Source organism: Eptatretus burgeri, chromosome 8 (genome assembly GCF_056783735.1).
Source record: "Eptatretus burgeri isolate ZD-2024b chromosome 8, Ebu_testis_v1, whole genome shotgun sequence".
Classification (NCBI taxonomy): Eukaryota; Metazoa; Chordata; class Myxini; order Myxiniformes; family Myxinidae; genus Eptatretus; species Eptatretus burgeri.
In genome coordinates this window covers 1,909,108-1,924,934 of record NC_140968.1, presented here as the reverse complement: position 1 = coordinate 1,924,934, position 15,827 = coordinate 1,909,108, and the positions used below count along the sequence as shown (strand labels likewise).

At 44.8% G+C, this 15,827-nt stretch overlaps 1 protein-coding gene across 1 annotated transcript in view; it reads left to right on the top strand.

The window, feature by feature from the left end:
* The window catches only part of LOC147020909 (regulator of G protein signaling 9-like), a 73,991-nt gene that overhangs the window by 3,107 nt on the left and 55,057 nt on the right, over positions 1-15,827 (top strand). The window contains exons 2-14 of the mRNA XM_085890561.1: positions 1,234-1,330; positions 1,679-1,729; positions 4,388-4,494; positions 4,617-4,668; positions 5,829-5,887; positions 6,000-6,076; positions 6,424-6,505; positions 7,697-7,759; positions 8,085-8,114; positions 8,223-8,284; positions 11,876-11,989; positions 12,099-12,214; positions 12,313-12,400. Coding sequence (XP_085746687.1) covers positions 1,234-1,330; positions 1,679-1,729; positions 4,388-4,494; positions 4,617-4,668; positions 5,829-5,887; positions 6,000-6,076; positions 6,424-6,505; positions 7,697-7,759; positions 8,085-8,114; positions 8,223-8,284; positions 11,876-11,989; positions 12,099-12,214; positions 12,313-12,400 — 998 coding nt within the window. The remainder of the gene's footprint in view (positions 1-1,233; positions 1,331-1,678; positions 1,730-4,387; positions 4,495-4,616; positions 4,669-5,828; positions 5,888-5,999; positions 6,077-6,423; positions 6,506-7,696; positions 7,760-8,084; positions 8,115-8,222; positions 8,285-11,875; positions 11,990-12,098; positions 12,215-12,312; positions 12,401-15,827) is intronic.

Here is a 15,827-nt window from a genome sequence, read left to right as displayed (position 1 = left end):
TGAAAATTGTGACCTTTAGGCGATTGACAAACAGATGGAATGAGGCACGTGCCCAACAAACAAGCTGGAAGGCGACGAGGGATTCGCTAGGATCGAAGCGCTGGATACGATGCTTTTCATTCTGACCGATCCACCGACGAAGATTCATTGCCAAGACGTATTGGTTCACACACAATTGTTCCTCTGCCTGGCAAGATTTTTCCTATTGCGTATTTTGCCAACTGGCACTCCTCATAAAAAAATGACGGTAAATAGACACCCTATTTTTGAAGGACTACCATTTGAAAAATAATCGGTTTGCTGGTTTGTGCTGTGGAGCCTCGCATTGCGCGCGCGCGCGCACACACACACGCACACACACACACACGCACACACACACACACACACGCACACACACGCACGCACACACACGCACACACACACACACACACACACACACACACACACACACACACACAAAACTCGATAAACTTCTCTCAATGCTCTTGTTTGACCACCCCTCCTGAGTCGCACAATATTTTTCATAAGCCACGCCCACTTTCATAAGCCACGCCCACTTTCATAAGCCACGCCCACTTTCCTATGCCACTCCCACTTTTCATCAACCACATCCACTTTCCTTAGGCCCTCATAAAAAATGACGGTGAATAGACACCCGATTTTTGAAGGACTACCATTTGAAAAAGAAAACCTCAATCAAAAATCGGCTCGAGTAAAATTTTCTTAATATCTCAAAGTGTTTAATTTCCGAAGTCTCGTTTCTCTACATTCAAAACTGAAGGACAAGTATTGAAAATACTGCACGCGGTTTTTCCACCGCTGCACAGCAACAACCGAAATTCAAACGCGCACATTCCGAACAAATACTGCACATGTTGGCAAAGTTTCATCGAAATCGGTTCGCTGGTTCATGCTGTGGAGCCTCGCGTTGCAGACACACACACACACACACACACACACACACACACACACACACACACACACACACACACACACACACACACACGGACGGAAAACCCGACAATAAGGGATATCTACCATATATAGCAAATCCAACAAAGAGAGAGAGAGAGAGAGAGAGGGGTGAAAACATCACCTCCTTCACCTTCAGTGGCAGAGCTAATGAACTCTCAGGTGTGTGCACGCGAAAGAACCACAAACATACGGCGTGGGTCAGCATGTCCTCCTTTGTTTTGGTGACACATATACCTTTGTTGTTACTACTTTCACCAGGTGGAGATGCTGGTCGGAGCTATGCAGGATCCAGAGATGGGGGTCAATATGTTTGACCAAAGGTTGCTCCTCACCGTGATACCTCATGCCGTTAGGGGTATGACTACACATACCTATTGACATTCCTATACATATAGGTGTGTTCAGTAGGTTACATTCATGCTAAGCCTTTCCATCCAACGTTTGGAGATGTGGAATTTCTCACTTTATTGCTTTCAGTTGAAGATTCAAGTTTACATTTTAAACTCCGTGGTCGTTGATCGTTCGTAAAACCTGCAGAGAGATGGTTGGTTATTTTGTGGGCAAATGCTGGTAGCCATTTTTGGATGTTATGATTAGTCTTAGAGTGATCAAGCCAGGCCTCATTGCTGGACATTGTAGAGGGTCACAATTGCCTCTTGATGGTGATGTCACTTGGAGTGTCTGTGCGAACCCACCTGTGCAGGACACGAGATCCTCGCTTGGATTATCCGTAACCTGAAAACCTCAGACGAGGGTAAGAACAGTTGAGATGTCTCTGATCTCGTCGTTTTCTTCATCAGAATTTTATTTATTTATTTATCACTGAATTTTACATATTGCTTGAGTTACCTACATGATCACATGATGAACAAGAAAGAGCAATCGGAGATTGCAGACCTTCGGCAGGAATTGTTTTGTGTGGTGTATTTTGGATGGCAAACAAATGGAAGGATGTACTAAATGAAAGACCGTTGATTGCAAATGAGATGGTCCAGTTGTAAATGTGTAAAGGTCAAAGGCCTGAAAAGTTGAGGCCAAATTGTCTGAAAGTCTAAAGGTTGAATGGTGAAAAGGTCTGAAGGGTCTGAAAAAGGTCAAGGGGGTCTAAAGAGTGTAATTTAAGGTCTGAAGGGTTGGAATTGTCTGAAAGGGTCTAAAGGGTCTTAAAATGTCTGAAAAGAATCCAAAGGGCAAAGGGGTCTACAAGGTAGTAAAATATCTGAAATGTGTGAAGGTCTAAAGGGTAGAAAGGAGTCTAAGGGTCTTCATGGTTCTAAAGAGGTGAAGAGGATCTAAAGGGTCTTCAAGATTGAAGGGTGTAATGGGGTTTTGGAGCCGGGGGGGGGGGTCTTTTTGGTCTTTTGGGTTATTGAGTCCTCAGGGTATCTTGGGGCCTCTGGGTCTTGTGGGTCCTCAGGGTCGAAGGGGTTCTCAGGGTCTTATGGGTCCTGGGGGTCACTTGGTTCCTCTGGGTCTTTTGGATCCCCTGGGTCTGTTGGGTCCATGGGGTCTTTTGGGTCTTCGTGTTCTTAATCGGTCTTGAGGTTGTTAGCGTCTGGCGGTAGCTTGAGGGGTATGACGAAAATCATGCAAATGACGTCATTGTCACCTTAACCTCCAAACATGGATGCAATTAAATACCTGTATCTTGAAGCATTTCCTAGTTATCATCTTCTTCTTTTCTTTGTCTCCCCAAAAAAACCTCTAACATGGGTGACTTCGTTGCCATGGAAATGATGTTTTACGTCAACCGATTGCTGCCATTTTGGAAATGCGTCAGGTGTCCCCCCCAGCCCCGACATAAATGTTGCATTTTAATGATGATCGCATGATCAAATCTGCTCGGAATTTGTAGGTGATGTTTTCCAACTCATTTGTGTTGCGCAAACACTTTTGGTCGTGTCTGTTTTATGCAAATGACGTCACTGTCACTTTGACCTTTGACATATGGAGTCAAAAAAAAAAACATTGACAGCCTCACTTTTGTCCTTCGACATCCTCTGAAGTTTGACGAAGACGGTTGAAAGCGTTCGCGAGCTATCGCACTCACAGACAAACAGACAAACGGGACAGACTGACGAAAATTTTCATTTTTTGTCATAACAAACAGACAAAAAGACAGAATAACACACAAGACGAACCGATATAATTGAAAAATCTTCCATTTTTACAAGTAAAAAGAAAGAGGTCATGCACAGTACGACACTTGAGAAATCCATAAAACAAATTTAACATCTTCACTATAATTCTCCGTCCGTCTGTCCGTCCGTCCGTCCGTCTGTCTGTTCCCAGGTACCGCAAAAACGGCTCAACCGATCGCAACCATTTTTTGGGTGTGTAATCCTGGGACCCCTTGGAGTAAAATAGGCATAAATATAATAACATGACCCCCTTGACGGCTCCCGTTGGGAGTGGGTGCTTCAAGTTAAAAAAAAAAAAATTAATGGTTGAATTCAATGACCAAATCTGCAAATCTTCTTCAAATTTCAAGTCGATCGGATGAAAATTGAAGATTTTAGAGACTTGGCCGATGTCCTTTTGGCCTATGTTGACCTTCAAAATAATTGGTGGTTGAATTCAGCGACCTGATATGCAAATTTCAAGTCAATCGGATGAAAATTGAGGATTTTAGAAATTTGGCAAAGTTGCTGACCTTTGGACTATGTTGACCTTTTGACCTAAAAAAAAAAAAATCAACAGGCTTCTTTGCTTATGACCAACTCCACCATTTTGTGAGAATTTGTGAAGATGGGTTTGAAGGTGTGACCTGTAAGCGATTTGACTTACAAACAGACAGAATCACAGACCAGACGAACGGATATACTTCAAAATAATTCCAGCAATCTGTGTGTGTCTGTCTGTCTGTCTGTGTGTCTGTGACCGCTGTTTCTCGACAACCACCGGTCCTATCTAATTGAAACTTGCCAGGTATATTGCTGGGGCCCTGTGGATGTGCCTTTTCAAGGTTTGATATTAATGGGACAAGTGGTTCCCAAGTTATGGCCATTTATTGACCAAACCAATGACAGGACACGGTGCTATGACATCACAATTGACGTCACAATTTTTTTTTTTTTGCCACGCACGTACGGGCACACGTACGGCCACGTACTAGTACTTCAAAATGTTCGAATTTCCCGAATTGCAAATCGCGCTGCGGTGCAGACGATTAAGATGTGACGCATCTTGTGATGGCAGGTGCAGCAAATGACTCTCGCTCATCGAGTGCACCTGCTTTGCAATTATGATTCAAAGGAGAAATAAAATATTGTCTCATCAGTTGGAAAGCAAACCCAAAGGTCCATGAGCTTCCAAAGACAGAGTGTGGATGGGACGGTGGTTTTTCAAAGATTCGTGGTACGGGTGATACAGAATGACTCGAGGACTAACCGCATGGATTTCCCTTGCACAGAGGCTCTAAACCTGAGCAACCTCCTTGTGCGTACGGGCTACGTATACCCCCTCCTGGAACCGGCCAACTTCAGCCTGCAGCCGGATGACTCCATCTACCGTTTCCAGGTAGGATCTGTTATAACTGCTGTTTTAAAGGAATGCTGTGTTGGAGTTCTTCATGTTTTCTCGACGTATATCTGGCATGTTAATTCCTGGCTGAGAGTTTGTGATTGGGATTGTCTGTGCAGGGTCCATATTTTTGGCCTTCCAAGTCCTGGCCTCCAGAAGACACGGATTATGGTGAGTTTTTAAGTGGACTGCAGACATAATCTCAGCAGGTTTCTCACAATGAGATGACCATTTCACACTTCAGGTGTTTCAAGGCAAATCGACCAAATCTTGAAACTGCAAACTTGTATCCTTCCTGCAATAAAAACGACTACAAACTCATGATTATATAAAATCCATTCCCCCCCCATACTTGTCACCTAATTGGGACAGCTTTCAATGTGATCATCGGTCTGATGTGCTATCACAAAAGGAAAGAGAAGTCTGTGTTAACTTTCTTGTTAATAAACATGGATTCATCATCTGGGATTTCTGAGAAATCCATCAAAGTGTGTTTGATAGTGTTCCCATCTGAACCCATGGCTCATGAGGTACACTTTGTCCCATTGTCTACCAATGTCATTGTACTCGTGTAAAAGTTCACCGATGTCTACTATTTATTTTGTCCTGCATGCGACACATGTTCGAGAATAAACATTCAGGTTCAGGGCCAGTTACAATGCCCTTTATTCGTTATCCACACATAGGTTTATCATCAAGTTTGTGAGAAAAACAAAAATCCAGTGGGAACATCAAAATTGAAAAATGAAGGCACCACCTCCAATCACTGGTACTCGTCGGGTAAAGCACAGGTCTGAGTCCCATAATCACGCGTAAGGTGATGATTGAAATGACGGTTCGTCTCACCCCCTTACCTGTTTGCCCTTACCTGCCTCACGTGATGCCCCTTACCTGTTTGGACGATGCTTAGCACCTCACACACGATCCAAAGACAGTCCTGGATGAAGACCACTTTGCTGTGGTTTAAACATCAGACCTCAGCCCGGCCTGATGGGCGGCCATACTCGCTGGTGGTGTCCACATTTTGAATGGCAATACATAGTTGCTCCCTCGCTATTCATGATCGTTCATTTCGCTTGAAGGTAAATTGATATAACAGGCTATGATTAAATTGGTCCTGCCATTGGGACCTGCCTCTGACACCGTAGAGGTCTTATCGATGGCAGGGCCAAGACAGAGCTAACTGTTGTCTCCAAGGACCTGTGATAATGAATTATTCAAAAGGCACTGCAGGCCTTTCTCACCTTAATCTGACTCTTGGGAGTTTATTTTTAAAACGAGACGTGTTCTGATGGTGACATTTTACTGTACTATTTGTTTGTGCGTTGCAGCCATTTACTTGGCCAAGAAAAATGTCATGAAAAACGGCGATTTGGCAGATTATGAAAAGGTTGGTTACATCGCCGTTGTTTAATGTCTTGTGATTTTTATATTCATTGTGAATGACGTTTCTCTCCCTGGTTGGGCTGAAGTTGCATTATTTTTTTTTTTTAATTTTCCAGGCTAGATATCAACACCTCCATGCGAAGATTAACCACAAGTGGGACTTCATAATAATGCAAGCCAAAGAGCAAATGAGGTGCGCACAACTTCGTTAAACAGCTCAATGCAATGGCGGTGACACAATTGCATCACCGGACATGAGAAAACTCGACCCTTTGAAGTTGGTAAAGTACAGTACTACCCTTTGGCAAAAAAACTAGCACAAAACTTCGTTAAACCTGCCCAGGCAAAAATGCTGCACTTCGGACTATAGTGTATGAGAGTTGTACTGTCATATACTACAGTTGGTAACAGGTCCAATTACAGCAGTCTGCAGGGAATTACTCCCGGAAAGGAATTTTTTTGTTGTTTTGCCTGGGGAGTGATGTGCCCATTCATTGAGAACAGCTGATTAAAACCGAGTTTACCTTCTTTGTGTCACAGTGCGGTGAAGGAGCGTCGGCGTGGTGACCGGCTGGTCCTTGCCTGCCAAGAGCAGGCCTTTTGGCTCATTCAGAGGCCTCCGGTACGTCTCTGTTCCAAACACCGTGCGCCCAGCACACCGCCGTGTACCCACTGTGTCCTATACACTGCTGTACACCACTACTTGTGTATGATGTCTTGCAACAACACCCCTGTAATAAAATGAGTGAGCATGTGCCAATGGAGAACTATTTGCTGAAATTGAAGAACCAGAAGTAACAAGCCTTACCTACCTATTACTAGTTTCTTGAAGTATAATGATAGTGTGGTATGTATTATAATCTAACAAGATCCAATCACGTCTCTGACTTGTAATTGTAGGGAATAACCACTCAGCACTCACCTAATCAATTATCCCCAGGTGGCTTTATAATAATTAACCCCCCTGCTCTTCCAGCTAAAGAAACCTGTACAAAGCAAACAAGAAATGCTTCGCAAGGTAAGCCCTTTGCTATTTCAAACCCTACCTGGGTTCCTCCACAGCTGCAGATATAAATACTTGCCTACGAGTTCGCCTACTCTTCGTGAAGGACACTGCTGGGGTCTTTAATGTCCACCAACTTTAACGCTGGCAGATGGGACGCCCAGTTTAACGTCAATCCGAGAGACGTCGCACACCTTGATGAATCACCCTGCCTGTGAAACACCGGAATGATAGTTTCTCGCTGAGTCGGGATTCAAACCCAGGCAAGACAGCTTCGAGGCGAGTTTGTGTACCTCTCGGACATCCTGCTGGATATAGTCATATATAAATGTCAACACCTCTCATGCCCTTCTCGCCAAAGAAGCTGCATAAAGCAACCAAGAAGGCCTACGCAAGGTCGGCCATTTACCCCTATCCAGAGTTCCTCCACAGCTTTCAAGGCATTCACACATTGCACACACATGAGAATCTTGATGCTACACACTCCCTCAGCTGCCAGACTGGTTTCATCGCTTATTGGCGAATTATCAGTAGACAAACACCGCAGACAAATGCATACCAACGAGGCTCCCCAAGCATGTACCACGTACAAATGTCAAAGGCTGTCAATATATAAATGATAAAGACACACTCACATCTCTCACCTGTGAATGGAGGTGTGTGTATGTATTTATTTGTATATATATATATATATATATATATATATATGTGTGTGACTTATGAATGAGAAAAGGTGACAGTTAAAAGGATGACCACCAAAAGCCCTAATTACTGTTCATTACCTAAATCGCTGTGATGGTTGCTCCACAGCCTGACACAACATGTGTGTTTGAGCGAGACAACATGAGAATGGCAAGCACCAGCTCGGCGAAGGTAATTACAGGATTTCTCCACTCTGAAGTAATTGATTTAATCATTAAATCTTAACCCTTCTTTTACTCTCCAGTCCAATACATCACTAATAGATGCATGTTAAAGGGCTAACAGGTAGCCCCAGATTACAGATTTGATCATTGAGGCTATGTGGTTCACAAGAGGAACTTAAAAGTTGCCTCGAATATCGTTGCATTGCATTATGCGTGAGGGTTATAGAACCCAAATAGAGGTCCGACAAAATGATTCCGCAGCATACTATGTTCGAGATCATTGATGTGCTCCAATCACGAACGGCGATCTCATGTGCTTTCCTGTGTTGCAGCAAAAAACAGCTGAGTACTATAAAACAGAGGTAAGGATCGGAACGCCAATTGCCATGGGTTTCTGAACTTGTCCGATGAATGATGATGTTATTTCGAATTGATGTGGCTTGTTCACCTTCTTTCGCCTCCCCCGACAGATCTACTATTGCAACAAAGCGCTGGTTCGAGCTCGAGTGAAATCGTCCACTTCTTTGGAAGGGTGAGTGGCACCTGATCTCCTCACCTGCATTCGCCAACTCGTCCAGGAATGCAGTCTGTTTGCTGCAGTTTACCATAACACAAGATAATGTAATTTATTTATTTATTTTTCTACTTGGTGTGATGATTGGAGAGGATTGTTGGCCTTGAGAAGCAAGGAAACCTAGGCAGAATGTTTCAAATCCCCCCTTAAAAAAGAGTAGGTTAGTGTTGTGGTGCCATCATTTTGCCTTTGGTTTGGTAATATGTGAATATGCTTTCGCTTTGGTTTAACGGGGTTTCCCGGGAGGGGTTTTTGAAGTTTAATGGAGAATTGACTCGGACATCTTTTCTTCCATGCTAAAGTTTCAATCTGTATCGTTAGGCAGACACAACAATGGATGAAATAAAAAGGACCTCGATTGAGGTTATGCTGACCGCCATGGCAAACAGAGAGAAGCTGTCGTTTTGGATGTTAACCCTTCGTCGAAGCAAATGTTGGTACACCTGGTTCGGTTGGGGGTCACCATAAATGCCGATGTAATGCCGTATTCGGCATCTCCAGCAGAGCACGAGTGGTGGTTTAAGGACTTGAATGGTCCTTAAGGAACGCAAGGGATGTCAACATAAAGTATCGAAGGGAGATAATGAACCTGAACCTGTTCACACAACACCACCACCTGGTGGATCTACAGCCACAACACTGTCATCGTTCTCAGCATTAATGATTCTTATCCTTTCAAACCTTCGAATAAATAAGTGACATTGATCCATTTTAACACTCGAATGCGAGTTTTTTTTTAAATTATTTTGTGATATTTAATTATCACAAAAGAAAAACTGGAAATTTGGAAGGAGGAGGACGAGGAGTTAACAAGGTTAGAAGATATAATGGTTTTGGGTGGGAGCGTGATCTGAGATGGTGGTGAACAGCTTTATTGAAGAGATGGAAGGAAGAATGAGATTGAAGAGGATGTGGAGGTTGGTTCTGCAGGTGGGGAAAAAAAAGAGGAATTAAATGAGTGGAGATGAGCAGCGATTCTCAATTTAGGTCGTTTCACCAGAAGGGGGTTGATGGGTTGATGGTGGACCATGTGTTCCCTGCAAGAGCATCGGGTGCAAGACCAGAAATGAGGTGGTCGAAGCGGAGAGACCACTGGACCTGTCTCCGATGGTGAATTGATAGGCCCAGAGACTCTGCTTCATCGCAGGAGATTCCAGTAATCTTAAAAGCCTTGGTTTCCATGGCGTCAAGCTGAGGAATGTGTGGGGCAGGGGGGCCAGGCCAGAGAGGAGAGCAGTACTCCATCAGGCTGTGGATGAAGGCCTTGGAGGTGAATAGGAGTTCAGGTATGCCAAGGAAAGACTTTGTATGATTGAGGATGTGCCGAGTCGTCGGCTGGCTTTGGAGGCCAACTTTGAAATGTGGTTTGCCCAAGAAAGATCGTGGCTGATAATGAGACCGAGGAGTTTGAATGGCTGAACCTGACTGAAGAAAGTCGGAGTTTGCCAGACTGTCCATTCAGAGAGACAGATCGTGAGAGCGTGAGGTTTGTCAGGATTGAAAGACATATTCCAAGTGTTTGACCAGCTTACGATTTTTGTCAAGGCCCGAAGACGGCGAAGAGGCTGCAGCTTCCCTGCCTGAAGGACGAGGGATGTTACGGCAGAGTGTGGAGTCATGAGCAAATAGATAAGGAGGATTTTCCAGGGATTCAGAGATATCATTGATGAAGATTAGGAATAGGAATGAGTACAGGTCACTGGCTCAAGGCACTCCAGCCTTGACAGGGAGAGGAGATTAAAGGGTTCCATTGACATCCACACGTGCACTTTTCAAAGTGCTCTTATTTACATCACGGTAAAGATACCATTACTATGTAGAACCAAATGGCAATTATGTATATCTATGGTATCGAAGCGGGACACCAAACATGAAGGACTCAAAATGTTCGACTGATTTTCTTTGATGTGCTTTAGGCGTTGGTACAAAATGCACAAACATCCGGTGTATAAGGACAGTCTCGATTGGTCCCGAAACAACATGAAAACAAATGCAGGCAGTGTATGTAAGGACGGCCTCATTCGCTTCTGAAATCGTAAAAAAAAAAAAATGTGGGTGGTCTATAGGCACGAGAAGCTGGCCTGATTGCTCGATGCCTCGGAATAAAACAACTCGGGTTATGTAATACATTGTTGATTATGTAGTTTGGATAGATTCCACTTCCACTGGGCCGTGAAGGAATGATCTTGTAGGCCGGAAGGTTTGAAGCCTGGGCCTACACAAACTGTGTGCCTCAGAACGCCTGTGATTAGTACCGGATTTAGGGGTGGCCAGGTGGGCCATGGCCCCAAGGCCCCCCACATTTAGGAGCCCCCCACAATCTTTGTGCCCATGGACCCCCCAATGGTAAATCCGGCCCTGCCTGTGATGCTGATGGGCTGAAATCTCTTGACATTTGATGATTTTAACATTCGCTTTTGTTCTTTTCAATGCTGAAGAGAAAACCTATAGGGAAGGAATGGCGATTGTGAATGTTACACTTCAGACTAGAATGGCACTGGGTAGAGTGTATACTACGTCTGCCAAGCTGAACAGTTTACGTTTGTGCATCGCACTGATCGGCCGGACCGACATCTGGACCTGAACCAAAATCGAATCACCTTGTTCTTGTCACCTGACCAACTCATCCACCAAGTTTTGTTATAATCCGTCCACACCTTTTTGGAATATAATGCCACATATAGTTTTTTTTGCCCCCGTCTCTCAAAGGAGAAGAATCTCTTCAAAAACTCTCGGTTCCAGATCAGGATCTTCACCAAAATCGAATCAATTGGTCCTCACACCATCCAACCCGTCCAACAAATTTCATCAGAATCCATCCACAACTTTTTTGAGATATCCTGGACACTAACACAGGTGTGAAAATGTAACCTCCGTCCACCTTCGGTAGGTGGAGGTAAGGAGCGGCAAAATGGTGGACAAATGATTTATTTTGTCATGGGCGGAGTCGGGTTCCGGTTGCGGGTGGAGTCGGGTTCCGGTTGCGGGCGGAGTCGGGTTCCGGTTGCGGGCGGAGTCGGGTTCCGGTTGCGGGCGGAGTCGGGTTCCGGTTGCGGGCGGAGTCGGGTTCCGGTTGCGGGCGGAGTCGGGTTCCGGTTGCGGGCGGAGTCGGGTTCCGGTTGCGGGCGGAGTCGGGTTCCGGTTGCGGGCGGAGTCGGGTTCCGGTTGCGGGCGGAGTCGGGTTCCGGTTGCGGGCGGAGTCGGGTTCCGGTTGCGGGCGGAGTCGGGTTCCGGTTGCGGGCGGAGTCGGGTTCCGGTTGCGGGCGGAGTCGGGTTCCGGTTGCGGGCGGAGTCGGGTTCCGGTTGCGGGCGGAGTCGGGTTGCGGTCGCGGGCGGAGTCGGGTTCCGGTCGCGGGCGGAGTCGGGTTCCGGTTGCGGGCGGAGTCAGCCCAGCTGTCCAACCAATGGTTGTAATGAAACATACATACACATTTTGATGTGGGGCCAATTGTACATCGATGAGCATGGAACGGCAATTTTTAATTTGTGGAATGAATGCAAAGATTGTCTCAGTATGTTAATGCTGTCACACCACCTATCCATTTGCAGGTTTGTTCGCCATTGTGACCTGTATACATCACATGACCCCATCATGTCTGGCTGCCTGCCCAGTAACCCCTGGATTTCTCAAGATCCATCACTGTGGAGCCTCCATGCCACCATGTCGGTTTATTATTATTCCTCATCTCGCAAACACCTCTTTCAATCATAATGATGCTCTTTTTTGAATGTGGCTTCTTGATACGAACCCATTATTGTTTGCTGTTGGTAGGGTGGAGGTTCCCGCAAAACAGAGAGTTGAGTGTTGGGCCTTCAGCTTCAGAGTGCTACTCAACGACCAACGTGGCCGACAAGAACTGCGTGAATTCCTTCTCAAGGAGTTCAGTGGTTGGTCAGACTGTCAGACTTTTGTTGTTACAATCTCTCTGTTCTTTCTTCCTCGAAAATTATTCATTCATCTCCATGTGATCGATACTCTTCCGCAGCTGAAAACCTCAGCTTCTGGGAGTCCTGTGAAGACCTCAAGTCTTGTGAACTGTCCAATGTGAAGGAGAAAGCCGAGGAGATTTTTGGGTTAGTTTTTTTATTTTATTTTTAATTTATAACATTCACCATCTTCACGACGCGTTTGTTACATTATGTATTTATATAGAGAAAAGTGAATCGGTTCTTACCTCCTAAATAATTACATACGTGGTGAATACTCTTCCACAATTTGTGTTTCCCCTTCCCAGCAGGTGTGTTCCTTGTATTGTCCAATCTCTTCCTGCTCCCCAAGCTCCATATTCATAGTGTGACCATAACTTTGATTTGTCACCCACATCTACTGTACAGAGAGTGACAGACTGTACAGATAATGGAGAGGGACCTGTCTCCAGGAAATAAAATGAAGTTTCACAACTGACTATAAAAAGTCACACACACACACACACACACACACCATCCAAACACACACACACACACCATCCAAACACACACACATACACCATCCAAACACACACACACACCATCCAAACACACACACACCATCCAAACACACACACCATTCAAACAAACACACACACCATCCAAACACACACACACACACCATCCAAACACACACACGCACACCATCCAAACACACACACGCACACCATCCAAACACACACACGCACACCATCCAAACACACACACACACCATCCAAACACACACACACACCATCCAAACACACACACACCATCCAAACACACACAGACCATTCAAACAAACACACACACACCATTCAAACAAACACACACACACCATTCAAACAAACACACACACACACAAACACACACACACACACACACACACACACACCATCCAAACACACACACACACACCATCCAAACACACACACCATTCAAACAAACACACACACCATCCAAACACACACACACACACCATTCAAACAAACACACACACACCATTCAAACAAACACACACACCATCCAAACACACACACACACACCATCAAAACACACACACACACCATCCAAACACACACACACACACACCATCCAAACACACACACACACACCATCAAAACACACACACACACCATCCAAACACACACACACACACACCATCCAAACACACACACACACACAACATTCAAACACACACACACACACACCATCCAAACACACACACACACACACACACACCATCCAAACACACACACACACACACACACACCATTCAAACAAACACACACACCATCCAAACACACACCATTCAAACACACACACACCATCCAAACACACACACACACCATCCAAACACACACACACACCATCCAAACACACACACAAACACAGACCATCCAAACACACACACACACACACACACACACACACACACACACAAACACACACACAGACCATCCAAACACACACACAGACCATCCAAACACACACACAGACCATCCAAACACGCACACACAGACCATCCAAACACGCACACACAGACCATCCAAACACGCACACACAGACCATCCAAACACACACACAGACCATCCAAACACACACACAGACCATCCAAACACAGACCATCCAAACACACACACAGACCATCCAAACACACACACACACACACACACACACACACACACACACACACACACACACACACACACACACCACCTCCTCCCACACGTATTGCATTACAGTAGATAATAACTCCTGTAATAGCTTTGTTCAAGTGCAGATGGAAGATTCTCCTCTTGATCTGATGAAGGGCTGATACCCGAAACACCGGCGTGCTTTGTTTCCCTCCACATTTACCATTCCTCTGTGATCCTTCAGTTGATAAAACTTCCCGTTCAAATTGTTCACCCACCCTAATGGAACCGATACTGCTCGCTAACTGCAATGGAGCCTCAAATTAGGATCCTTGAGGCGCTGTCTCACCTTGACGATTTAGCCAGCAATGGCAACGTATAAAAATGTTTGTAAAACGTTGGCGTACGCTGAAATTTTGATGTTTTTTTTTAAGTTTTGGTCGTATTCATAACATGTTGGTCGTATGCATAACATATTAGTAACGGGCACAGAACGTTTCGTTATCTTATAGATAACTTAGACCAACGAATGCTTAGCCTGTTGTCGGCGTTCACAACCTATGCCCAACCATAGTTTACCTTCGGCATAGCGCGCTGCACGTATCGCCGACGAACTCGTGGTGTAGCCTGTTAAAAACCTGCCGCACGCCGATTTAAATCATAACCGCCTGAAAATTGAAAGTGTCAACCACGCAGTCACACCTTGACGATTTAGCCAGCGTATGCCGACCTATGAAAAATTTGCCGTACCAAGCTGGCACACGTCGAATACGTTATGGGTAAGTTGTGTATACGTTAAGAGCACGCTGAAAAACGATGAAGTACGCTGTCATATTTCGTGGTACGTCTCGTACGTCGTGAAATTTCAAGCATGCTGAAAATTTTACGACTCACTCGCCGTATGGCTCACACGTTCCGCTATGCTAGGAATAAGTTGTAGGCACGATATGCGATCATTGACACACGTCGACACAAGTTCCTTGTAAGTTACTCATAAGTTGAAACATGTCAAGGTAATGTTTAGCATACCCGAAACTTATTTTCTCCGTCAAGGCACATTTTCTTTTTTTCTCCTTGGCTCCGTGAAGGCAAGTGATGAAATATCTGAAGTTGTTGTTGTGTTGTTGTTGGTTTTTTTTTTGTTTTGTTTTTTTTAGTCTATCACGAATGTTAAAATATATTCGGACATTTGCTTTTAAGTTTCGACGCCGACGTGACAATATCCTCAAACAGAAAATATTCACAGAGGAGGAACTAAGAATAAGACATGAGCAAACTGAAGAGGAAATCGGACGTGACGTAACGGCACGTGACGAAATATCGGAAGTTATTGTTGTTTTTTTGTTGTTTTTTAACGCTGCCAATACGCCATTATACGGTAGCTGTAAATTAGAAACACGTTCAGTAAGTTCTGTGGTCGTCCGGAAGATGTCAATCAAATGCATCTACATACGTCAATATGCGTTGGAGGTACGTTACGCATAGGTTCAAAGCACGTTACTCATAGGTTAGAAATAACTTTTGGGTACGCTAAGCATTACCTCGACGTGTTTCGACGTATGAGTAACTTGCACGTAACATGCCTCAACATGTATCAACGATCGCATAACGTGCCTCGACGTGTGTACAACGATCGTGTAACGTGCCTACAACACGTTACTCATAGGTTATAAATAAGTTTTGGGTACGCTAATCATTACCTCGACGTGTTTCGACTTGTGAGTAACTTACAACTAACGTGTGTCGACATGTGTCAACAATCGCATAACGTGCCTACAACTTATGGCCAGCGTAGCAGAACGTGTGAGTCATACGTCGTAAAATTTCAAGCATGCTAAAATTTGAGGACAACCGCAAAGTACAACGATGAAAGCCAGCGTACTACGACGTATGGCAGTTTTTCAGCGTGCTCTTAACGT